General features: G+C 45.7%; 2 protein-coding genes across 8 annotated transcripts in view; one reads left to right on the top strand and one right to left on the bottom strand.

Moving 5' to 3' along the window:
- Nucleotides 1-1445: 1445 nt before the first annotated feature.
- Nucleotides 1446-24849, top strand: KIAA1191 (KIAA1191 ortholog). 6 transcript variants are annotated; one of them, XM_030927162.1, is made up of 10 exons: nt 1448-1654; nt 3349-3456; nt 3704-3790; nt 7553-7731; nt 10847-10973; nt 15492-15616; nt 17866-17972; nt 18166-18308; nt 18421-18653; nt 22991-24849. In XM_030927162.1, exons 3-9 carry the CDS (start codon nt 3763-3765, stop codon nt 18627-18629), a joined length of 918 nt encoding a protein of 305 aa, XP_030783022.1. In that variant the 5' UTR covers nt 1448-1654; nt 3349-3456; nt 3704-3762; the 3' UTR covers nt 18630-18653; nt 22991-24849. The 6 variants fall into 6 exon arrangements, with proteins under 6 accessions (XP_010384680.1, XP_030783022.1, XP_010384677.1 ...); XM_010386375.1 differs by lacking the exon at nt 22991-24849 and having other exon boundaries at nt 18421-20166; XM_030927163.1 differs by lacking the exon at nt 22991-24849 and having other exon boundaries at nt 1453-1654; nt 3704-3809; nt 18421-20166.
- Nucleotides 20237-25338, bottom strand: part of SIMC1 (SUMO interacting motifs containing 1) — a 90047-nt gene continuing 84945 nt past the window's right edge. For both annotated transcript variants that reach the window (XM_030927159.1, XM_030927160.1), the window contains exon 10: nt 20237-21035. In XM_030927159.1, the coding sequence (XP_030783019.1) occupies nt 20773-21035 (263 nt within the window). In that variant the 3' untranslated portion in view covers nt 20237-20772. The remainder of the gene's footprint in view (nt 21036-25338) is intronic.

Genomic DNA, 25338 nt, shown 5'->3' on the forward strand with positions numbered 1-25338 from the left:
TTTTTTTTTTTTTTTTTGGGATGGAGTCTCGTTCTGTAGCACAGGCTGGAGTGCAGTAGCATGATCTCAGGTCACTGCAGCCTCTGTCTCCCAGGTTCAAACGATCCTGCTGCCTCAGCCTCCAGAGTAACTGGGATTATAGATGCTCATCACCACACCCTGCTGATTTTTGTGTTTTTAGTAGAGATGGGGTTTTGCCATGTTGGCCAGGCTGGTCTCCAACACCTCAGCCTCTGAAAGTGTTGGGATTACAGGTGTGAATCACCGTGCCCAGCCAGATAAAATTGTTTTAATCAAATAGTACCTTCCAGGAAAGTCTTAAGTTTTCATGTATTTGTGGCTAAGAAATAAATGAGATGATCCCACCTTATGATCTATATAAGGGTGCAAAGTGCTATTTCTTCCTTTTCTGACTGAGAGGTGATACACATCCCTTCCTGTGGTGGATAAAGAGCAAGGTGCCAGCTTTGCTTCCACAGAGGTTAAAAAATATGGCATATTTTAAAAACTCCAAATTAACAAAGGAACACCTTTAACACACACACACACACACACACACACAAAATTTTACTGCAATGTAATTGTGCTGTTCATAAGCTAATTATGTAATTCATCGAAGACTTTAATTCTTAGTGCACTCAAGCACCCTGGTCTGGAAACAGTGCTTAAGTTTAAAGTTGCATGAGCAAGGCCTCTCAGTTCTGCCAGTATGGCTGGAAGCCTCAAATGCTGAAATCTAAATGTGGCATTCACGCCACACCACCAATCATAGGTCTCCTGAGATGAGTTTTGATGGCAAGCTTTGGACTGGGGTAGAAACGGGGATGGATTTTTGCAGCTTCTGCCTTAACTTCGTTGCTTCGTCTTCTTTGTGAACCCTTCTGGGATAAGAGAAGTCTTCCTTCAGGATGTGACTGACACCTCAGCTGGCGCCTCTAAGCCTCACTTTCCTTAATGTAAAAGGGAAATCATGTGAGGATCGCCTTCCCTAGGGGAGGCAGGTGAGGTCGGTTCCCCTTTTTGGTTCAGCTACTAGTATGAACCCTGCCTAACCCCGCTGTTTCGGGAGACAGTCCGTGCTCACTACACCGCTTATTAACCGAAGTGACTTCTCTCCCAGTCTCAGCTTCACCTCCGTGAAGTGAGAAAAACAAGATAAGTAATCGCACTTGGCAGCCCTTTATGAGCCTTGAGGGCTTGGGATTGTGGGTGTCATTTTACTATGCCACCAGCGGCTTCCCTTAGCTTGTCACGGACCCAGGCACAGCACACGCGCTGAGGAAGTAGTGGTGAAGTGTGGCGTCTCCTCTTGGGGCTGGAGGATTCCACGCTCGGAGCTGCGGCTCCACAACCAGCTGGGCAGCGAAGGGTGGGGACTCCCGACCGTGGACTACAACTCCCAGTATGCCCTGTGCGCCTCTGGGCCAAGTCTCGCGCGAGATCCCGCGGTCTCCGGAGGCTTTATCAGCAGGGCTGCCTGCCCGCCGGGTAGGTAGTGCTGCCTAGCGGGTCTCGGGGACCTTCGAAATAGCTGCCGCTCTCACCATGGCTTGTGTCCAGACTACGCCACAGCCTCTCGGGAGACGTGGACCCTCAGAACCTTTTTAGTGCCGGACTCCGGGCCGCAGGCAGTCTCGCGGCAGCAGGATAACAGGTGAACAGATGGCGGGCCTGGGCCCTCCCTTGGGGCTGCGTTCTCTGCCGATCAGGAGGGGCGCTTCCGGCGAGGCCCGATCTGGGGGCCCCCCAAGCCTCTCCCCTCTCCCTCTCCCCGCACCCCTTAACCTTTCATCCCGACTCCGAGCTCGGCTGGGTCGCCTCTTGTCTCCCTGGCTCCCCTTTCTGGGGTCTCCGTGATGGAGCTCCTCTCCGGGGATGCTCTGCAGCTCCCGTACGGGCTTCCCCTCCTCTTCGTGGGACCAGCCCAGCCAGAGCCCCCACGGCTTGTCCTCAGCCTCTTCTCCCCAGACCCTGCCTTCGGCTAGGGTCCCAGCCCTAATCTTAGCATGGAGGGGTGGGTGAGGCAGCCAGCCTTTCATATCCTGGCGGCGCCGTCTTGTATATTGTGAAGGAGAGGCAGAGGAACGGTGAGCTGGGGGGTGGAGGCACAGGGAAAGGGGAAGGGGATGTGTCTGGGGCGGGAATGCTCCCTGGACTGGCAGGATGGCTGAACTCGGCCTTTGCGACTCTCGTTCGTGACGAACTATCAATAACTGGTTTGCTCTCTCTGAGCCTTATCGGGATAGAGGGACGGTGTAGCAAGCTCAAAAACAGAGTAACTTTCTCAGGCCCTCGCTTTAACTCCCCTGTAAACGGCATGAAACTACCTACCTTGCACACGGACCACTTATCTATGACCGTGGACAAATTTACTTAACTCCTCTGATTTTTATTTTCCTTCTCTTTATTATTATTTTAAAAATTTTTTAATTTTTTTAATTTTTATTTTTGGTACTGAGTTTCACTCCGTCGCCCAGGCTGGAGTGCAGTGGCTGGATCTCAGCTCACTGCAACCTCCGCCTCCCGGGTTCAAGCTATTCTCCTGCCTCAGTCTCCCGAGTAGCTGGGATTACAGGCGCCCGCCACCATGCCCAGCTAATTTTTGTATTTTCAATAGAGACAGGGTTTCACCATGTTGGCCAGGCTAGTCTCGAACTCCTGACCTTAAGTGATCTGCCCGCCTGAGTCTCCCAAAATGCTGGGATTACAGGCGTGAGCCATCGCACCCGTCCAGTTTCCTTCTCTTTAAATTTGGGATATCCTTTCTGTAGGAGATAGCTTAAAAAAAAAAAATGGGGCGGGGCGCGGTGGCTCACGCCTGTAATCCCAGCACTTTGGAAGGCCGAGGTGGGCGGGTCACGAGGTCAGGAGATCTAGACCATCCTGGCTAATGCGGTGAAACTCTGTCCCTACTAAAAATACAAAAAATTAGCCGGGCGTGGTGGCGGGCGCCTGTAGTCCCAGCTACTTGAGAGGCTGAGGCAGGAGAATGGCGTGAACCCGGGAGGCGGAGCTTGCAGTGAGCAGAGATCGTTCCACTGCAATCCAGCCTGGGCGACAGAGCGAGACTCCGCCTCAAAAAAAAAAAAAAAAAAAAAAAAAAATTTGGGATAAATAATATCTGCTTTGCCATCTTGCTGCAAGGATTAAAAGACAAGATAAACGCTATAAATAGTTTATAGTGTTAGCAGTAAAGAGCGAATTTCCCTACTGTAGTATCTAGCCGCTTGCTGTGAGTTAAGATAATGAAATGAGTGTAATAACCCTTGCAGAGTTGTTGTGGGGAATAAACAAGTGTTTGCCAGACTCTGACGGGCTGTTCCAATGCTGGCTGTTTGTTGTTATTAGAACTTCTGGATGGACTCTTCCTGGGAAGCTTTGCTAATTTGCAGCAGCTGGACCATGTTCCTCATTAACATCTGTCTGTCAGCTTAGTCGTCACATCATTTCACTGTGGTAAGGTGACTTCACCACGTATGGCATCTTAGGTCTGTCATCTCACAGGTGTTAAGATCAGCCACGGGTGTGGTGAGACCTTTGACTTTATCCTTTTTTCATTGGCATGTTTGTCACCCACTGGCTCCTGTGTGTGTGTTTCAACCTTGTAAACAAGCCATAAAATTCTGTGTGCTTGTCAGAAGAACAGCATTGGTGCTGCTCTTTGGTGTTCACCATAAGAAAATGCCCTTTGTTATTTTATTAGGTGGCAGGGACTCAGCTCCGAATTCTATATAGAAAAAGCACCTGGATCCCAGTCTTTCAATGGCTTCAAGACAACCAGAAGTGCCTGGTAAACTTAATTCTTTTTGGTAAAATCATGTTTTGCCCTTATTAATGTTTTAAGCTAGATAGAAACCATTTTATCTGAACTATATGTTAATGGTTAATCTCTGCCACCAGGCGAGTATTTAGACTGAATAGATTGGCTTATTTTATTTTTTTGAAATGGAGTCTTGCTCTGTTGCCCAGGCTAGAGTGCAGTGGCACAATCTCAGCTCACTGCAACCTCCACCTCCTGGGTTCAAGCCATTCTCCTCACTCAGCCTCCCCAATAACTGGGATTACAGGCACACACCACCACGCCCAGCTAATTTTTGTATTTTTAGTAAAGACGGAGTTTCACCATATTGGCCAGGCTGGTCTTGATCTCCTGACCTTGTGATCCGCCCGCCTCGGCCTCCCAAAGTGTTGGGATTACAGGTGTGAGCCACCACGCCCAGCCAGTTTTATTTTACTTTCAAGATGGAGTCTCACTCTGCCCAGGCTGGAATGCAGCGGCATGATCTCAGCTCACCGCAACCTTCCGCCTCCCAGGCTCAAGTGATTTTCCTGCCTCAGCCTCGAGTAGCTGGGATTACAGGTGCCTGCCACTGCGCCTGGCTAATTTTTTGTATTTTTATTTATTTATTTTATTTATTTATTTTTTGGAGATGGAGTCTCGCTCTGTCGCCCGGGCTGGAGTGCAGTGGCCGGATCTCAGCTCACTGCAAGCTCCGTCTTTCGGGTTTACGCCATTCTCCTGCCTCAGCCTCCCGAGTAGCTGGGACTACAGGCGCCCGCCACCTCGCCCGGCTAGTTTTTTGTATTTTTTAGTAGAGACGGGGTTTCACAGTGTTAGCCAGGATGGTCTCCATCTCCTGACCTCGTGATCCACCCGTCTCGGCCTCCCAAAGTGCTGGGATTACAGGCTTGAGCCACCGCACCCGGCCTTTTTTGTATTTTTAATAGAGACATGGTTTCTCCATGTTGGCCAGGCTGGTCTCAAACTCCTGACCTCAGGTGATCCTTCTGCCTTGGCCTTCCGAAGTGCTGGGATTACAGGTGTGAGCCACCGTGCCCGGCCTTAGATTGGCATCATTTAAATATTTTATTAGTTGCTCAACCATAGTATGAAACTTTTAACTTAAAGAGAGTAGTCACTTCATTTAAGGGTATTATGGTAAGTTTGTTACTTTCCTAGTTATCAAATAAGAATTCAGAATAAGTTGTGCAGTTCTTGTAGTATGTACCAAAGTGATTAAACTCACCTTCTTGTAGTATGTACCAAAGTGATAAAACTCACCTTTTTGGGGGTGGTGGGGAGGTGGGATGGAAGTCTTGGTAAAAAGGCACCAGCCTGCTTAAATGGCAGATTGAACTTAATCATGAAAATGCTCACAGCAACCCTTAATGAGTCAATTTCTGGGTTACTGACACCATTGATGACTACTTGAATTGTTTCATGAGAAAGGAAAGTGATTTTTAATTAAATCTGAATCACTTAATTTCTGATTCTTGGTAAAGGATGATGACGAAGAAAGATGATGGTTCGTATCTCTCAGGATTGTGAAGATTAAACAAAATATGTAAAAATGGGATAGTGATAAATATGTATTTACTGCCCAGAATGCGTTTGGTCTGTCTGTATACGAACATATTTTCTAGTAAATATTAGCTGACTTGATTGGTTTTAGGATGGCTGTTCAGTGGGAATCTTTAAGATGTTTTTGAAATTGCTTCCCAACTAGGTGGATTAACAGAAGTCTCCTGCATTCCCCAATATAGATCCATCTCTAGTCTTAACATCATCAGCTCTGTTTTAGTTTGTCTTTCATTGTTGCTGTGATTTACCGTAAACTCCATGTAGCCATCGCGAGCCGTAGGGTTGTGCCCATTCGGTGCATGCTTTTTAGTGTGTTGCATGCAGTGTGTGCACTGGCTCAGGTCTGTGTTCCAGTTCCCAGAGCACTCTTTCAAGCTAGGTGATATTGGGCAAATTGATTGTGAAAATGGGAAATTGGAAAATGGGAAGAGTATCTGCTTAGTGAGGATTAGATAAGATAAGGGATGTAATTGTCTAGCAAGGAGGAAGACTTAGTAATTATTATTTGCTTGTGTGTGTTTGAGATGTAATGCACATACCATAAAATTCACTCACCGAAAGTGAACAATGTTGTGATTTTTAGTATATTCACAGGGTTGTGCAAACAAAACTGCTATCTAGTTGCAGTACATTTTCTTTTTTTTTGAGATGGAATTTCACTCTGTTGCCTAGGCTGGAGTGCAGTGGCACGATCTTGGCTCTCTGCAACCTCCGCCTCCCAGGTTCAAGCAATTCTCCTGCCTCAGCCTCCCAAGTAGCTGGGACTACAGGCACGTACCACCAGGCCTGGCTAATTTTTGTATTTTGAGTAGAGATGGGGTTTTGCCATGTTGGCCAGGCTGGAACGCCTGACCTCAGGTGATCCACCCACATCAGCCTCCCAAAGTGCTGGGATTACAGGCGTGAGCCACTGCACCCGGCCAAATTGCAGTACGTTTTCATAACTTCCAAAGGAAAACCTCATGCCATTAGCAGTCGCATCCTCACTGCCCCCCACCCACTCCCTGGCAACCTCTAATCCTCTTTTTATTTCTATGGTTTTGTTAATTATTACTAATAGCAATAGTAATAATAATGATAGCTGCTTGGTCCCCTTGCCGTTTAAATGAAATCTTTTGTGGTTTTGGACTTACTGCCAGGCAGGTTGATGTCTTAGAGAATGTGATTATATGATTTTAGCAACAGGAAAATGTCGCCTCTCAGGTAGGCTCTGGACATTAGTTCTGATATGCAAGGGTTAGCAAACGAAACACAATGAACTTGGCTCCCTGGTCTGGCACAGCCGAGAGTGCCTGCATCACAACCAGACATGTTGGGCGTCAGTTCCAGTGGACAGGAATGGCGGGATCAGCTGGTGGTGGTTTGCGAGAGTGGTTGTCAATAATTTCTGTGATGGAAAGTGACTCTACTGTTGGAATAAATCATACAGAACATTTGAAACCACAGGTGATGCCAGACAACATTTCTTGCAGTGCTGTTTCTTTGGTGAGGAAAGGAAGGTAGAGGATCCACAGACCTTGGCTGAGCGCCAGGCAGCCATTTTCTGAATGAACTTGGGAAGCTCACTTTACCCCTAGGCCTTAGTTTCCTCATCTATGAAATGGGAATGAGAACTTCGTATGCTCATTCATTTCATATCCTCAGTCTTGCATGAATTGAGAGCCTTCGTATTGCAGTAGGGGGGTGGCTTCTGTGGCATAAAGGACACAGCTTTGAAATCAGATAGGTTTGGGTTTTGATTCCAAACTGTACTTGGAAGTTGTGGTCAAGTACCTTTAAATGGAACTTCACATTTCCTAATCCATGAAAATTAGCTGGACGTGGTGGCATATGCCTATAATCCCAACTACTCACTGGGCTGAGGCACTTGAGCCCAGGAGGTTGAGCCTGCAGTGAGCTGTGATGGTGCCGCTGCACTCCAGCCTGGGCAACATAGACTGTGTCTCTAAACAAATAAAAAAAAAAGGATTAGGACGGCTGAGTGGGTTCAGTGGACCACCCAAAGTGTCAGGCATAGAGGAAGGGATTGGTACCACTGCCTTTCCTGAACGGGATTAGCTACTCCAGAACAAGCTATTTTGCTGTGTCCAAGAACAAGAGTATTTCAGAGCTTTCCTTCCTGCAGATTAATTCAAAGCTACTAGTATGTCCAGTTGCTGAACCTGTCTTGACAGGTATCTCTGTTCTTAGCTCTTGAGGCTAGTGGGCCTCTAGGCAAGATGTCCCTGCCCATCGGGATATACCGCCGGGCACTCAGCTATGATGATACCCTCGAGGACCCTGCGCCCATGACTCCTCCTCCATCGGACATGGGCAGCGTCCCTTGGAAGCCAGTGATTCCAGAACGCAAGTATCAGCACCTCGCCAAGGTATCTGACCCTGCTGGCCGCTTCTGGCATACGCAACCCGTTTATCCTTCCTCTGCTCCAGGAGCCTTCAGCGGCTCCCTGTGCCCACGGAACTGGGCAGCAACCACTCCCTGTATGTGTTTTCTGTGCCTCAGTTATAGTTGTCTTTTTTTCTTTAAGATTTTATTTATTTTGTTAAAGAAAAAAATTCAGTAGCTTAGGGTGACCTGAGGTTTTGTTCACATGGATGAATTGTATAGTGGTGAAGTCTGGGCTTTTTGTGTGCCCGTCACCCGAACAGTGTACAGTGTACTCAATAGATGTTTTTTTAAATCCCCCCGTTTTTTTCTTTTTAATTCAAAACTAGAATGGCCTTGTCTGCTCCTGAGACTCTTCCATATTCCCCACAGAGCTAAATTCAAGCTCAGCATGATCTACGTTCCATGTGATCTAAGTCTTGCCTGTATCTCCTCAGCTCCCCTACCCAGTGCTTGAACCATGCAAGTTACCTAAAATTCTCGCACTTACCAGCGTATTTTCTTTTTTTTTTTTTTTTTTAGGGGGAGTCTCGCTCTGTCGCCCAGGCTGGAGTGCAGTGGCTGGATCTCAGCTCACTGCAAGCTCCGCCTCCCGGGTTTACGCCATTCTCCCGCCTCAGCCTCCCAAGTAGCTGGGACTACAGGCACCTGCCACCTCGCCCGGCTAGTTTTTTTTTTGTATTTTTTAGTAGAGACAGGGTTTCACCGTGTTCACCAGGATGGTCTCGATCTCCTGACCTCGTGATCCGCCCGTCTCGGCCTCCCAAAGTGCTGGGATTACAGGCTTGAGCCACCGCGCCCGGCCAGCCAGCGTATTTTCTGCCTGTCAGTTTTTGGCTGACACTGCCCTGATTGTTTAGGATGTTTACCATCCGCATCCCGTCCTCTCACCCCTTCTCCCACTCTATTTGCCCTTTAAGTCTTAGCTCAAAAGTCTCTTCTATGACAGTTTGCTTGACATCTCCGTCCTCCTGATAAGGCCATCACCTCTTCCTCTGAGCTCCCCACGGTACCGTGGTCCCCGTCGTCATTCCTGCATTGCTTTCTTACCCTCCATTAGCTTCCTGAGGACAGGGGCCATGTCTAGGTTTGTACTGTTATCTGCAAAATCCAGCCGAGGGCCTGGCATAGATTCCCAAAAAATGCTCATTTTGTGATTGGGGAAAAAAATTGGCCCTTTCTTGAACACATGCTGTACCTCTCCTCATGCTGTTCTTCCAGCCTCAGCTGCCTTTGCCTGTGGCCGTCCTTTGTAAGAACTGCCTCCTTCCTAAGGCCACTCCGAACACACCTCACAGTCTTTTGTGCAGTCTAGTTCGTAGGTTCGTATTATTGGAGTCTCTGTTTCCCGATCTCAGGGACTCTCTCCCCTCTGACTCTCCAGCCACCAAGAATACAGAAAGGCTAGACTGTTGCCTGAATAACATAGGCCCACCAAGTTCACATAATGCTGTCTAACCTGTAGTTAACAGTTTCTCTGAACTTTGAGCCATATGATAGCTCAGGGCCTGACAGGCAGTACACAGTAAGGGTCCCCTGAAATAGACCTGGGTGTGAGTCCCAGGTGGTCTGTCCTAGCAAGACCTTGGGCACACAACTAAGTGCACCCTGAGCCCCAGTGTCTCCCTCTGAGAGCTGGGAATACCTTATGTCATAGAGGTGCTGTGGGGATTCAGTGAAGGGAATGTAAATATTAGCTGTGTAGCTGGTATTAGGAACGCGGGCTCTCTGCTGCACTTTCTCTTTGCAGAGCCATATTTGATTCTTTCTAAGGAGTGTTTTTTCCCCCACCTCCAATACACTCTCAGGGCAGAAAGCTCCGTTCTAAGAAAGTGCCCCCTACAGCTCTGGGGGATATTCCCTATATCAATTATCTACTGAAATATGACCCAATCTGCTGTTGAGGAGAGAGTATTCCACGTAACAGGTAGCAAAAGTGCAAGGAGAAAAGGCCTGCTGCAGCTTGCCTGTGGCGTCAGAGCAGTGGGCTTGAGGGTCCAGAGCAGGAGGTGAGCAGGGCTTCTGGTGGCGCTTCCCAGGCCACACACCCTGCTGATGGCTCCACAAGGCAAGGGATGAGCGGGCTTCCAGGTTTCTGCGGGGCCTCAGCCGGAACAACTGACAACTTGGAACAGCTGCTCCAAAGGAGAGCTCCGCCTGACTCATCACATGCAATCTTTCATTTGCCCTAACTCTCCCCATGTTAGGAATCAACCATCTTCCCAGTAAGGAAACATAGGCTCAAGTTTTACTCAAGGTCACAGCTTAAAGGTATAAATTCCGTTTTGTAGTAAGGATACCACATTTTTCAGTACTTTTTATCTGTCCCCTCTTTTTTTTCAACCGTCTTATTTTCTTCTCAGTTCTTCCAGACAAGCACAGAAAGAAGAATAAGTCTTGTTCTCTCCTCCCTGCTAGGCCTGAGTAAGGTATCAGGTGTTTCAATTGCAGAAGGTGGAGGCTCCCAGCTCTTGCATGTTGAAAATGAGGAGCTAAGTAGACTTTTTTGTTTGTTTCAAAAGACCATTACTTGAACCTTGGGAGCAGTGGTCCTCAAGGTGTGGTCTTGGGACCAGCAGCAGCAGTATCACCTGGGAATTTATTAGAAACAAATTCTTGAACTCCACCCCAGACCACCCAGGACCTACTGAATCAAACTCTGAGGTGGAGCCTGGCAGTCTGTTTTAATGCCTGGCACAGGGTGAGAACCACTTACCTAAGTGCTCTCATCAATTAAGATCTCGCACAGTGCCTGGGATGTGGCCAGTGCTTCATAATAAGCATTTCTTCTGCATTCTTAGGGCATAGTACTATAGTATATTGGAAGGGCATAGTCTAGGAAGGTAGTAGACCTCAGATTTTCAAATTCTGGCTTTCCCACCTTTATAAACGTAAACTATTCACATAATGTCTGTTTTTGTTGTCACTTTGGATAATACCTATCTAGCTGGGTGGAGATGACCAACTCTTCCCTTCAACGATTTCCTTACTTACCAGATTAATGTTATTTCAGTAACTTCCTCCCCAAAGGAGTAAGTTCAGGTGTGTGTCTCCCCTGCCCTGCCTAAGTGCTTCTGTACTGTACCTCTCTTGAACAGGTGGAGGAAGGAGAGGCCAATCTACCCTCCTCTGCCATGACCCTGTCATCGGCCATTGACAGTGTGGACAAGGTCCCAGTGGTGAAGGCTAAAGCTACCCATGTCATCATGAATTCTCTGATCACAAGTAAGCACTCTTCACCCTCAGAGTAGAGTGCCATAGGGGCGGGGAAGAGCTGAGGCTTCCTACAAGTGGACTGGAGATGATCCTGCAAGATGCCGCCTTACCTTGTCCTAACAAATGTCAGTTTGTTAGGTTGGCTGAATCATGTCAGTATTGAAGCTCCATTTATTAGGTGGAAGATTTGCCAAATGTTAAGCATCTTAGTCTGATTTAGGTGCATTCCTGCTGCTTTGTTGATACAAACTCATTTTCCCAGATCTGTCACTGTGGCCTTGGGCAGGCTACTTAACTGCGGAGACTGTCCCGCTCTAAAATGGGGAATGTCACTGGCAGGCTGAGGTGAGGATCAGACGGCCCAGTGCTCAGTGGCTGGCAGCTGCTGCTATCACTGTTTCAGGCTCTGCTGGAGAAGGCCAAATATCCAGGCATTTCCCACTTGCCCCAGTTTTTTTTTTTTTTTTTGTAATTAAACAGCTCAAAGTTGGTCTACCAGGAAGAGGACCAGGTCCAAGTGTCTTTAGTCTTAAGAATGTATGATTGGTCATCCTAATGAACCCTGATATGAGAACTTGGATTTTTTCTTAACCTTATAACAAGCTAACTAAACTTCATTCTGGAGGGCTGTACAGGTTGCTGTAGGAAGTTAACAATTAGATACATGGCTCTGCTTGTCAGCAGTTGTGCCCCTACCAGGGTAAGGTACATAGAGGTTCTCCTTGGTTGGCTCATTTTTGAAGGCAGAAGCCCTTGTTTATCTTTTCCAGGAGGGCATCAATTTGTCCTGGGCATTTCCTAGTGAATTCACAAAGAACCCAAAGTCCAAACTCTTAACTCTTACTTTGGTTTCTTTTTTTTTTTTTTTTTTTTTTTTTTGAGACAGTCTCACTCTCTCACCCAAGCTGGAGTGCAATGGTGTGGTCTCGGCTCACTACAACCTTCGCCTCCTGGGTTCAAGCAATTCTCCTGCCTCAGCCTCTCGAGTAGCTGGGACTACAGGCGCGTGCCACCATGCCTGGCTAATTTCTGTATTTTTAGTGGAGTTGGGGTTTCACTCTGTTGGGCAGGATGGTCTTGAACTCCTGACCTTGTGATCCACCCGCCTAGGCCTCCCAAAGTGCTGAGATTACAGGTGTGAGCCACCGCACCCGGTCTATATATACTTTTTCTCTTATTCACATCTGTTGAATCAACAACACTACTTTTATATTACAAGCTTGAGAATGTGTTCTAGCAGTGTTACAAAACGTATTCATTGTTCTTTTAGCACAAGTAAGCACTCTTCACCATCAGAGTAGAGTGCCATAGGGGTGAGGAAGAGTTGAGACAACTTTTTTTTTTTTTTTTTTTTTTTGAGATGGAGTCTCACTCTGTCGCCCAGGCTGGAGTGCAGTGGCTTGATCTTGGCTCACTGCAAGCTCTGCTTCCTGGGTTCATGCCATTCTCCTGCCTCAGCCTCCCAAGTAGCTGGAACTACAGGCGCCTGCCACCACACCCGGCTAATTTTTTTGTATTTTTTAGTAGAGACGGGGTTTCACTGTGTTAGCCGGGATGATCTCCATCTCCTGACCTCATGATCCACCCGCCTTGGCCTCCCAAAGTGCTGGGATTACAGGCGTGAGCCACTACGCCCGGGTAGCACAATGTAACTTCTTTAATGAAAATAATTTACCCACCGGGGGTGGTGGCTCAGGTCTGTAATCCCAGCACTTTGGGAGGCAGAGGTAGGTGGATCACTTGAGGTCAGGAGTTCAAGACCAGCCTGGCCAACATGGTGAAACCCCAACTTTACTAAAAATACAAAAATTGTTGGGTGTGGTAGCGTGTATCTGTAATCCTAGCTACTTGGGAGGCTGAGGCAAGATAATTGCTTGAACCTGGGAGGCAGAGGTTGCAGTGAGCTGATATCATGCCGCTGTACTCCAGCCTGGGCAATGAGCGAGACTCTGATATGAGAACTTTTAAAACTTAAGACTATAGCAACATCAAAAGTTCATGGCAGTATTAACTGAAAAAAAACAGAATAGTATATTTACTATACCTGGAGTTATATAAAATATGCATGTATGTGGAAATGAGTAAGTCAAATAAATATGAGTGACATTCACATACTAGAGTGAACCTTCGCCAGGAGGCGAAGGTTGTAGTGAGCCGAGACCACACCATTGCACTCCAGCTTGGGTGAGAGAGTGAGACTCTGTCTCAAAAAAAAAAAAAAAAAAAAAAAAAAAAAGAAAGAAACCAAAGTAAGAGTTAAGAGTTTGGACTTTGGGTTCTTTGTGAATTCACTATATATGTAAATTCACTATATATGTAAAAATACATATATAGTTTACTAACAGTACAGAACATTATGACACTCTAGTATGTGAATGTCACTCATATTTATTTGACTTACTCATTTCCACATACATGCATATTTTATATAACTCCAGGTATAGTAAATATACTATTCTGTTTTTTTTCAGTTAATACTGCCATGAACTTTTGATGTTGCTATAGTCTTAAGTTTTAAAAAGCTGCATTTAAGGCTGGGCGTGGTGGCTCACACCTGTAATTCCAGCACTTTGGGAAGCAGAGGCAGGCGGATCACGAAGTCAGGAGTATGAGACCAGCCTGGCCAACATGGTGAAACCCTGTCTCTACTAAAAATACAAAAACTAGCCGGGCGTGGTGGTGTGCGCCTGTAATCCCAGCTACTGGGGAGGGTGAGGCAGGAGAATTGCTTGAACCTGGGAGGTGGAGGTTGCAGTGAGCTGAGATTGCGCCATTGCACTCCAGCTCTGGGCGACAGAGCAAGACTCCGTTGTCGGGGAGGGTAGCGGGGCAGGAAAGCTGCATTTAAACTCCTGGTATTAGTTGGGTGCTGTGGCTCATGGTTGTAATCCCAGCACTTTGGGAGGCTGAGGCAGGAGAAATGCTTGAGACCAGGAGTTTGAGAATTAGCCTGAGCAACATAGTGGGATCCTGTCTCTATTAAAAAAAAATTCCTGGTATTGGTATACTGTCATGCATTAAATCCCTTGTTTTTAGATTTTCAAGTGACTACCTGGTAAGTCTGAAGAACATCTTTATGCATTTAGGTTTTTTTCTTTTCTTCCATTTCTGATGGAAATACCTCCTTAGAAGAGGAATGACGAAGTCATAAAAGGCATCTGGTATCTCGTCTTTTGGTTCACAGCTGCCACATTCCTGTATGTAAGAGTGTATTATGTGGTTTGTGTACAGATTAAGCAGAAAGTCAGCCATTATTCATTCCACAGCAGAACTAACTTATTGATTATGAGATAATCAAGTCAGACTGAAGGAATGTTGACTGGAATTATGTCTGCTGTTCCAGGCACTGGGATGGGACATTTCACACAGGAGAAACATGGAATCAGTAGACTTTGGCTAGCTCAAGGCAGGCTATCTGGTTTGAATCTGGATGGTACCTTGGTGCCATCTAGCCTGAATGGGGCCAGTTTCTCTTTGGCAAAATTTTTTGTGTGGGTGACGAGGGTGGTGAATCTCTTAGAAAGTTTTATATTTGGAGAATTTTTTTTTTTTTTTTTTTTTGAGGCGGAGTCTCGCTCTGTTGCCCGGACTGAAGTGCAGTGGCCGGATCTCAGCTCACTGCAAGCTCCGCCTCCTGGGTTTACGCCATTCTCCTGCCTCAGCCTCCCAAGGAGCTGGGACTATAGGCGCCCGCCACCTCGCCCGGCTAGTTTTTGTATTTTTTTTTTTTTAGTAGAGACGGGGTTTCACCGTGTTAGCCAGGATGGTCTCGATCTCCTGACCTCGTGATCCACCCGTCTCGGCCTCCCAAAGTGCTGGGATTACAGGCTTGAGCCACCGCGCCCGGCCATATTTGGAGAATTTTTACTGGGTTGGGCTATCAGCCTCCTTCTCCATGCTGCATTTCTTTCTTTCTTTTTTTTCTCTTGAGACAGAGTCTGTTGCCCAGGCTGGAGTGCAGTGGCACGATCTTGGCTCATTGCAACCTCCACCTCCCAAGTTCAAGCGATTCTCATGTCTCAGCTTCCCAAGTAGCTGGGATTGCAGGCATGCGCCATCATGTCCAGCTAATTTTGTATTTTTAGTAGAGACGGGGGTTTCTCCATGTTGGCCAGGCTGGTCTCGAACTCCTGACCTTAGGTGATCCTCCTGCCTCGGCCTCCCAAAGTGCTGGGATTACAGGCGTGAGCTACCGCGTCCAGCCCCATGTTGCATTTCTAAATACAAAGAAAATGTCACTGTGTACAACTAAGAGGAGGGTGGGAGTATTGAGCTCAAGTTTCTTCAGTTGTCCCTTTAGGAATAACCTCTTCAGCTTGGTGTGAGGGAAGGCTTCTTTCTGGCTAGACAGCCTTTGTGTGAGGTTCAGAATTAGTGCTACAGTATCTCTCTGGGGAAAGTCTCCTCTTCTTTGAATGGTCAGTGTGGTCTCTTGCTTCTGGGGAGAACAGTAGATATCCATGTTGTCCTCCCTGTTTTGTGATGGGAGAGGGGAATGGGCATGACTGTCATCTCCTCTGTTCCCAGAACAGACCCAGGAAAGCATTCAGCATTTTGAGCGACAGGCAGGGCTGAGAGATGCTGGCTACACACCTCACAAGGGCCTCACCACCGAGGAGACCAAGTACCTTCGAGTGGCCGAAGCACTCCACGTAAGCTCTTAGGAACTTTCAAAAAACAAAACCTTCAGTGTTCATGGCTTGAAATGTGGCTGTGGTTTCGAAGTCACCAGCTCAGTTAGTTGAGGGCCATGGAGTTAGTCTCACTCCCGAGCTCTTATCCTCATAGTTTTGCTTATCCATCCACCTATACAGTGGGGGTGTCTGTTTTGCTACTTCTGGTTAGCAGGATCGAGTGAGAGCCTCAGCTTACATATATATACAAGTACTTTAGGAACCATAAAGCAAATGTGGAGTATCTTGGGGAGAACTGGGCAGCCTCAACAGAGGTAACAGTTTAACTGGAAAGGAACATCATGCTCTGCATTTAATTTTAACAAGTTAAAATCCAATGTGGAATTGGAATGTTTTTGCTATTTCTTTTCTATAAGTGAAGAATTTTAGTAAGGGTTAATTTAGTGACAGCCAAGTATTTGAATGAATAGTTTCAAATGACTTTCTTTCAGAGGAGCCACTTCATACTGGATAGCATTTTGATTTGTGAAGCCCTTGCATTCATTTCATCCTCACAATCACCTTTTGGGGCAGATGCTCTTCTCCATATTTTGTCAGTGAGGAGACTGAGGTTCGAGGCCATCTATTCAGCCAGTCATAGTACCCGAACCCAAGTCTCCTGATGCCTTACTTCCTGTTGGCTTCCTCCTCCTTCCAAAGCAGCCTGGAAATCTAGCTGCTGAAGGGGCAGATTGTGCAGAGACACAATTACAGTTAAGAAACTTGGGCTGGCTTCTGTAGGCAAGGGTGGGTCAGAATCCAGGTCTGTTCCAAGCTTTAAGAGTTCTGAACAGGGTATGATGAGGGCAAGGTGAGGAGAGCACAAGAGGCAGGAAAGGATCATAGTATACATTATATATAAGGAGGAATAACCTGGATCTGGTGGCCTGTGGGTGGGGATATAAAACACTGTGGCCTGTTTGCAGTCACCCGGGCTGGAGTACAGTGTTACGCTCTTGGCTCACTGCAACCTCTACCTCCCGGGTTCAAGTGATCCTCCCACCTTAGCCTCCCAAATAGCTAGGATTACAGGCATGCACCACCATGCCCGGCTGATTTTTAGTAGAGATGGGGTTTTCACCATGTTGGCCAGGCTGGTCTTGAACTCCTGACCTCATGTGATCCACCTGCCTTGGCCTCCCAAAGTGCTGATATTACATGTGTGATATTACATGTGTGAGCCACCGCACCTGGCCCTGTTTGCATTTTGTAATGAGCATTCCAGATGATTCTTTTGCAGGCTAGGTTTAAAAACTGCTATAGGAAATCAGGTTTGGGCTGGTGGCCAGTTTAAGCTTTCAAACAAGGCCGATGCTTCCAGAGAGGGGTACCATCAGCCTTTGACACTTAACTGAGAACTTTCCAGTATAGGTCAGTGAGCATTCTATTTGAGCAATTCACCTTACATAATGGTAGGACTGACTTTGGTTAACTCATTTTCTGTGTCTTGCCCATAGGAGTAGAACATGAGGATGGCTGAAATATTAGCCGTAACTTACTTCTTGTAACAGATTGTCAACTTATTTGAATGGATCTGTTGAGTGAGAAAATTCAAATGTGATCATTGTTTGGAGCACAGCTTGGGCTAAGCAGTGGCATGGCAGGCCTGGAGGGAGGAGACAGCATGGGAACCTTGCTCTAGAAGAACTGAGATGTAGACCTGTCTCTCCCCGCTAGACTGCGAGTCAGTTAGAGGAATGCTAACGGTGCTGAGGGAACCCAGAGTGGCTATGGGAGAGGAGGAGGAGAGAATGGAGCAGGCTCCTCAGAGGAAGCATTTAGCTGAAGAGAAGCAACATGCCTGAGTCTTGGCTTGGAGAGTGAGAATGGCAGGGCTTTGTACATGGTAGGAGCAGCAGCGAGACAAGAGCTTAAGCCCTGCTTAAAAGGCCAAGAAGGCTGGCAGCTTGAGTTCTGGCTCTTCCATTTTACTGACTGGGGGAATGTGGGGAAATTACTTCACTTTTCTGAAAGTAAAAGTTGTAGTGTAAAGCTTTAAGTACAGGGATGTTCACAATATAGTGTAGAATGAACACAATTTTTGAGGAGATGGAGTTCCATGTCCTTTGGCAAAAACAAAGGACTACCTGTTAGATCATCCGAAATCATTCCACCTGTAGATGTCTTGTGCTTAAAGTTAGAATGCGAACCAAATTGTTTATGCCTAGACTTAGCTGTTTGGAATTTGCTTTCATTTTTAAAGTCTCTCTTCTTACCCATCTGAGCAGAAACTAAAGCTACAGAGTGGAGAGATAACAAAAGAAGAGAGGCAGCCTGCATCAGCCCAGTCCACCCCAAGCACCACTCCACATTCTTCACCTAAGCAGAGGCCCAGGTGAGCCCTTCCTGTGACGCTTTCGAGTTCCTGTGTGCTTCAGGAAAGCTAGTGTGGCAGACGAGGTTGTATTATTGAAGCCTGTGGTTTTGGAGGCAGAAGGGATAGTTCAGTTCCTGTTCTTTTGGTGTGAGACATTTCTAGGGGTGAAGGAAGAGGTATTTTAGGATATGTTTTGTTCTTTTTTTTCCAGGGGCTGGTTCACTTCTGGTTCTTCCACAGCTTTACCTGGCCCAAATCCTAGCACCATGGACTCTGGAAGTGGGGATAAGGACAGAAACTTGTCAGATAAGTGGAGCCTCTTTGGACCGAGATCCCTTCAAAAGTATGATTCTGGTAAGGCAGTGCCTTCAAAAAAGAGAGCGGCAAGGCAGGCATCTTACCATATTGTATATCGGGGGCTGCCTACTGGTTTTGAAATCATTTGCACTCTGGTTCACTTTTGTAGGAAGTTTTGCCACCCAGGCCTACCGAGGAGCCCAGAAGCCCTCTCCATTGGAACTGATCCGTGCTCAAACCAACCAAATGGCTGAAGATCCAGCAGCCTTGAAGCCACCCAAGATGGACATCCCAGTGGTGGAAGGAAAGAAACCACCACCACGGGCCCATAACCTCAAACCCCGTGACTTGAATGTGCTCACACCCACTGGCTTTTAGAGCCGTTTCTTTCCAGGGATTCTGGTAAAGAAGGCTTCTTGCACCCCACTCTCCTTTTACCTTGGCTTTGACATAGGAAAGGTATATTTAAAAACTTAATCAGCTGGGCGTGGTGACTCATGCCTGTAATCCCAGCACTTTGGGAGGCCAAGGTAGGTGGATCACTTGAGGTCAGGAGTTCAAGACCAGCCTGGCCAACATGGTGAAACCACATCTCTACTAAAAATACAAAAATTAGCCGGGTGTGGTGGTGGGCATCTGTAGTCCCAGCTACTTGGAAGGCTGAGGCAGGAGAATTGCCTGAACCTGGGAGGCGGAGGTTGTAGTGAGCTGAGATCACGCCATTACACTCCAGCCTGGGCGACAGAACGAGACTCCATCAAATAAATAAATAAAGTAAAGAACCCATTAAATTGAGGCTAGAGCTGGAGATGTAATTGGTTTTTGAGAAACATTAGTACAAAGTTGGCCCTTGTTGTATAGAAGAAGTCATTTTGTACTACTTTAAAGTTAGACTAAATATGCTCAGCACTGGTGTATGGGGACCTTATTACCTATTTTTTCATCATTTATCCTAGGTAAGAACTTTGATCACTGCTTACTAGGTAAAGAATGTTTGTGCTGTTCCAAAACCCAGACTTCTTGATTCCTTTACCACTATCCATGTGAGCATTGACAAATCATGGCTTAGAGGTGCTCATTGACTCACTGAGACGACTTTGGCCCTCTTGATGGCTGGTGCTGTGCTCCAGCTTTATCAGTTAGGGGACCCAAGATTTGTTTGGGACCTGGGTACAGGTAAAAGCCAGATTCGGCAGGGACCCCTCTTTCTAGGCTGAACCCTGAGTCCGCCTGCTTTTTGGTAGACCTAATGGATCACTGTCCTGCAGCCAGTTCTTCTTGTGGGGCCTCTTAGGCCAGTGCTGGGGGAGGCATGCTCCTCTCTCTATGCCACAGAACAAACACTACTCTAGCAGAGCCTTTCTTGCACTTTAAAGTGAGATTAATTTAGCTCTTAATTTGGTTAAAAACTTCCTAAGAGAGAAAATTCAGTCTACTAATTTGGTATAGGTAAAATGGACATTAAACTTTAAAAAAGTAAAGGAGATGGTAGGTACAGTTAGATTATAGTCTTGAGGTTCATGTGAAGCCAATGGTGTTACCTTATTTTGATTTCCTTGTTTAGGTCAGGGCCTGGAACGCCTGTATGGGGAGGTGAATGAATGCAAAATTTTCTGTATGAAAGCATTTTTCACCAAAATGAGCCTCATCCCTTGATGCAACACATAACCTTACTGAGGGAGGGAAATAGGGAAGCCACCTTTTTATTTCTCCTCACTGTGTACAAGTTCAGTTATTGTCTTGAACACTGTCTCAAGTACCTGTTTTTTGTTTTGGATAGTACCTTGTCTGTATAAGAAGCTGGCCTTTCCATGGAGAGGCCCTGGAGTCTAAAATTATGAGAACAATTAATTTATTTGTGTCTTCTATTATGATTTCTTGTTTTGACAATAAAAATCCTTACTACTTTCTCAAATGTGGCTATTTTTTTGTCCTTTTAACAATAGTTATTCCACTCTGCCTACCCAGAGTCACAGTGAACTTGGTATTTTGAAAAACCATTGCCTTTTTATTGTCTCCTTTTAACATCAAGTGTTTTGTAACACACTTGATCCTTTTGTTTCTACCCTCTATTTATTACAAAGTCAAATTAATAGGCAATATAATAGGTCTAACACAGAATGCTTGCATTTCATTAGGGAAAGATGAACGTCTCTCCTGAAACAGGTCGTTGGTACCCTGAATGACATAATATTGGTGTGTAGAGTGGGTTCAGCAGAGGGATTTTTCCACATCTTGAATAAAAATGTTAAACGTGGTGCACACAGTATTAACCTGTTTCAAAAAAAGTATAATTTATTAAAAAATATATATACCTTGTATATTTAAGCCATATTTGAGAATAGGCTAGGATAGGATTATTTAAAGATATTTATACTAGAGTTAGAAATTACAACCTACTGATTAAATAATATAGGTTTGGTCTTGTAAGATTTTAGCCACTTTTCCTACTTTTGGAGCTTTTAAGTAGTTGGAGATAGAGTTCAGGAGGTATTCTTGGCATTCAGTGCTTGGCAGGCCCTCAGGAGCTGCTCCAGCCCTTTTGAGAGGGCTCTGCGTCAGGGTTCAAGTCCGCAGCATAGAAGAGCAGGAGCTTCAACAAGTGCACTTTGTCTTGGAGTTGGGGGACAAGAGGCTCCCCCAGCATCTGGATCAGGCGGTGGCGGAAGGCCTCAATCTGCTTCTCTACGTCCACCACTGTGATGTCATCTCCTTGCTGGGGTTTGGGCTTAATCCTTTTGATTATTAAGTCCTTTCGGTCGATCACGGAACTCCTTAAGTGTTCTGCAAGAGGGAAAAAGTCAGTTGGGTGCTCTGAACTGCTTTTTATTCCTTTTTTAAGAAGTCTAATTTTGGTAGGTAGGTAGAGTCTTGGCAAAGACTTGTTGACTAGCTACAGGGATACAAGTCGAAGGCTATGTGAGTACCTGCAGTAACTCCACTTCCAGAAGGCCCTTTGTTCTCGGTTCTCTAGGGTCCTTAAGTTTTACATTAAAGTGATACGGTTTGGATCTGTGTCATTTTTTATGATCACATAAAAAGTGGTCAAAAAATGAAAATACTGGGGAAACAATCAGACATCTTCATCTATTCCATGTTCTAGCCAGTAGTATTTAACATGAGTATGATCATGAATAAACAACTAGACAATCCCAAATTATAATCCCTAATGTTGGAGGTAGGGGCCTGGTGGGGGTGATTTCTCATGAATGGTTTAGCACCATCCCCTTGGTGCTGTTCTAGTGATAATGAGTTATTGTGAGGTCTGGTGGTTTAAAGTGTGTATGTAGCACCTCACTCTTTCTTCTGCTCTGGCCACGTAAGACATGCCTGCTTCCTGTTCAGCCATGATTGTGTTTCCTGAGGCCTCACTACAAGCAAAAGCCACTATGCCTCCTGTATAGCCTGTAGAACTGTGAGCCAATTAAACTTCTTTTCTTTATAAATTACCCAGTCTCAGGGGTGTATGTGTGTGTGTATACTCCTGACCTTAAGTGATCCGCCTGCCTCGGCCTCCCAAAGTGCTGGGATTACAGGTGTGAGCCACCATGCCTGGTCTATTCCATGTTTTTGTTCTTGTCAACAGTATTTAACATAAGTGTGATCATGAGTAAGCAATTAACAATCTCAGTTATGGGAGATTTACAAAATAACTGGCCTGGACTCTTAAAAAATATCTACTATGAAAGACAAGTAAAAGCTGGGAACTGTGCTAGACTGAAGGAGACCAAAGAGTATGACCACCAAGTACAATGCTTCATATTTGACTGTATCCTGGCTCAATCTAAAATCAACCACCAAAAAAGGATATTACTGGGACACTATTAGATAATATGCTATCAAGAACAAGTTTCATGGCTGGGTGTGGTGGCTTATGCCTGTCATTCCAGCACTTTGGGAGGCTGAGGTGGGCAGATCACCTGAGGTCAGGAGTTTGAAACCAGCCTGGCCAATATGGTGAAACCCTGTCTCTACTAAAAATACAAAAAATTTAACTAGGCATGGTGGTGCGTGCCTGTAATCCCAGCTACTCGGAAGGCTGAGGTGGGAGAATTGCTTGAACCCAGGAGGTGGAGGTTGTAGTGAGCCAAGATTGCGCCACTGCACTCCAGCCTGGGCGACAGAGCTAGACTCCACCTCAAAACAAACAAACAAACAAAACAAGTTTCGTGAGTGTGATAATGCATAGTGGTATGAAGTACAATATCCTTATGCTTAGAGATACATGCTGAAGTACTTAAGCAATAGAATTATAATGGTGTACTTATCAACTGTTACAGAAAAACGGTACATAAATGAATCGATAGGTAAACCAAATGTGTCAAAATCTTAGCAGCTAATGACAACGTAAATGGTATATATATATGGGCATTCGTTGTGCTATTCTTTCAACTTTACCGTAGGTCTAAAAATGAAAACACTCAAGAAAACAAAAAGTTAAGCCCATCCACAGTAGATTCTAGAAGCATGTGGAATTGAGGCAAATGAGCACAAGGTCACATTAGGCAAATGTATTGAGAGTTCTGGGGACTTGAAGACTTCCAGTTGCACATAAGTACACCATCATTTCTCAGTCTCCTCATTTATCAAATGGGGATGATGGCATTTTCACTAGCAGTTATTAAAAGGATTGAGCTACGCTGTGTCCAGATTTAGGACACAGAATAAATCATTTTAAGCAGTATATCAGGTTACATTTTCAAGTAATACATTCAATATGTTTTTTTCTCAACTTTCAGATGAAATGACTGAAAAGTAAAATCTCTCAAAACTAAAGTCTGTAATCTGCGAAGAAGTATAGTAAGTATACAACAGCGTATTCAGAAAGTCTGGAAACACAGGAAACAAAGCTGCCTCGAGATGGAAGTGCAAGGCCCTTTCAACATTCAAACAGCACACATCTACTGAGCACCTGCTGCACATCTGGAACTGGCTAGAGTCTGGGGACACAGTGGAATTCAGAGCCTTGGGCCCAGTCCTTGTAGACTGATATTCTAGTTGCAGGAAGCCTGACAATAAGTTAGTCAACAATATTGATTGTAGTCTGCGGCAAATGCAATCAAATAAATAAATCAGATGCGGTGATAAACAGTAACATTGAGGGGAATAAGGGAAGCAGCCCACTCTAGCCAGGGAGGGTCTGTGAGCTGAGTATGGACGGATGAGGAGGCAGCCATGCAAAGGTCAAAGGGAAAAGCTGTCCATGGAGGACAGCAAAAGCAAATGCCCTGAGGAAAAGCATACTTTGAGAACTAGACAGAAAGTCAGGTAGTAAGCCTTCTGCCATGGTAAGACGCAGCAAGAAGTCCTTCCCGTGTGCAGCCCCTCAACCTTGGACTTCCCAGCCGCTGGAACTGGGTGGAAGCACTGGGGATGCATATACCACATGTTAATTGCATCCATGGAAGGCAATGGAGATTACATTTGATACCTAAAGTTTTTCAGCTAACATAAAGTAATGACTTCATAAATTGAGAAACTAAAAAAAAATCAGAGTAATAAAAGGGAGAGAAGTACTAGATGAGATTGGAAGGTAGGGTAGGCCACATTATAATGTGGAGTTCGGCCTTTGAGAGCAAAACAGGGTATCTGTAGACTTAGAGGGTTGTAAACAGGGAAATATGAGCTGTTTCATTTGTGACTTGTTAAGAACGGTCTTGGGAAGAAAAGAGCCTTTTTGTAGACTTTGATTTTCTTAAGGCATGTGCCACTCTGAAAAATATAAAAATGATTTTGAAAGAAGTGGGAAAAAAGTTGACTGAATAGGGTGGGACAGGGATACTTAGAGGGGAAGCAAGAAGCATTTGGAGTTTATTAAATCCTGCAGGAAAGTTAAAGAAGCAAATGTTAGCAGCGCCCATCTCAGCACTGTCCATGGGGGAGGAAACCCTGGCCAGTGGACTTCAGCCCTGCTGGTCTAGTCAGCAAGGACTTGGATTTTATGCTTCGGTAAGATGAGAATTGTTATATCAGAGGCTGCTGATTACCGTATGAGGACATTTAGCATTGAAAAGGGTTTGAGCCATAATGCCTCAGTCAAGATATTTCAGCTGATAGTATTGTTAGTAGTTTTGGATCAATAAAAGAGTCAGCTATTTTTTATCATCATCATCATCATCATCATCGTCATCATCACCACCACCACCATCATCACTATAGGACAGGCCTACCTAATATGTCAAACCTGAGCTCCTGATCTTCCTTGCAGATCTTTCTCCATGTCAGCAATGGCAGAACCCTGGGAGTCATCCTTCAGACTCAGTCACTTAAGCCCTGTCAAAGTTATATTCGAAGTGCTTCTGTCCCATCCACTGCCTTCTCCACTGTCCTTCTGTCCTTGCCACACCCTTGTCACCATTACCCCTCCTCTGGCCCTCTGCCAAATGATTTGCTACACATCAGGTAGAGCGGCCTTTTATATTTGCAGATCTGATCATGACACTCCCTTACTTGGAACTAACCACTTTGATGGCTTCACGCTGTTCTAGGAACCAGCTGAATTTCCTTAGCATGGCCAAGATGGCCCTTCACAACCTGCCCCATGGACTACTCTAGTTTCATTTAGTGTTATTCTCCCCTTACTCACTACATCCTTGCCCTGCTAGCTTGTTCTATGTTCCTTGGACTCACTAAGCATCTTTTTGCCTCAAGGCCCTTGGACATGCAGTTCCTTCTTTCTGGAAAACTCTTGTCTTCCCATTTGCCTGGCTAATACCATTACTTCATGTCTTTATTTATTTTTGAGACGGAGTCTTGCTCTGCCACCCAGGCTGGAGTGCAGTGGCATGATCTCAGCTCACTGCAACCTCTGCTTCCCAGGGTCAACTGATTCTCCTGTCTCAGCCTCCCGAGTAGCTGGGATTACAGGCACCCACCACCATACCCAGCTAATTTTTGTATTTTTAGTAGAGATGAGGTTTTGCCATGTTGGCCAGGCTGGTCTTGAACTCCTGACCTCAGGTGATCATCCACCTCGGCATCCCAAAGTGTTAGGATTACAGGAGTGAGCCACCGTGCCCTGCCTACTTAATGTCTTAGATGAGGTATCACTTCTTCAGGGAGGCCTTCCTGGGTCCCTCCAAAAATA

This window comes from Rhinopithecus roxellana, chromosome 3 (assembly GCF_007565055.1).
Source record: "Rhinopithecus roxellana isolate Shanxi Qingling chromosome 3, ASM756505v1, whole genome shotgun sequence".
Classification (NCBI taxonomy): Eukaryota; Metazoa; Chordata; class Mammalia; order Primates; family Cercopithecidae; genus Rhinopithecus; species Rhinopithecus roxellana.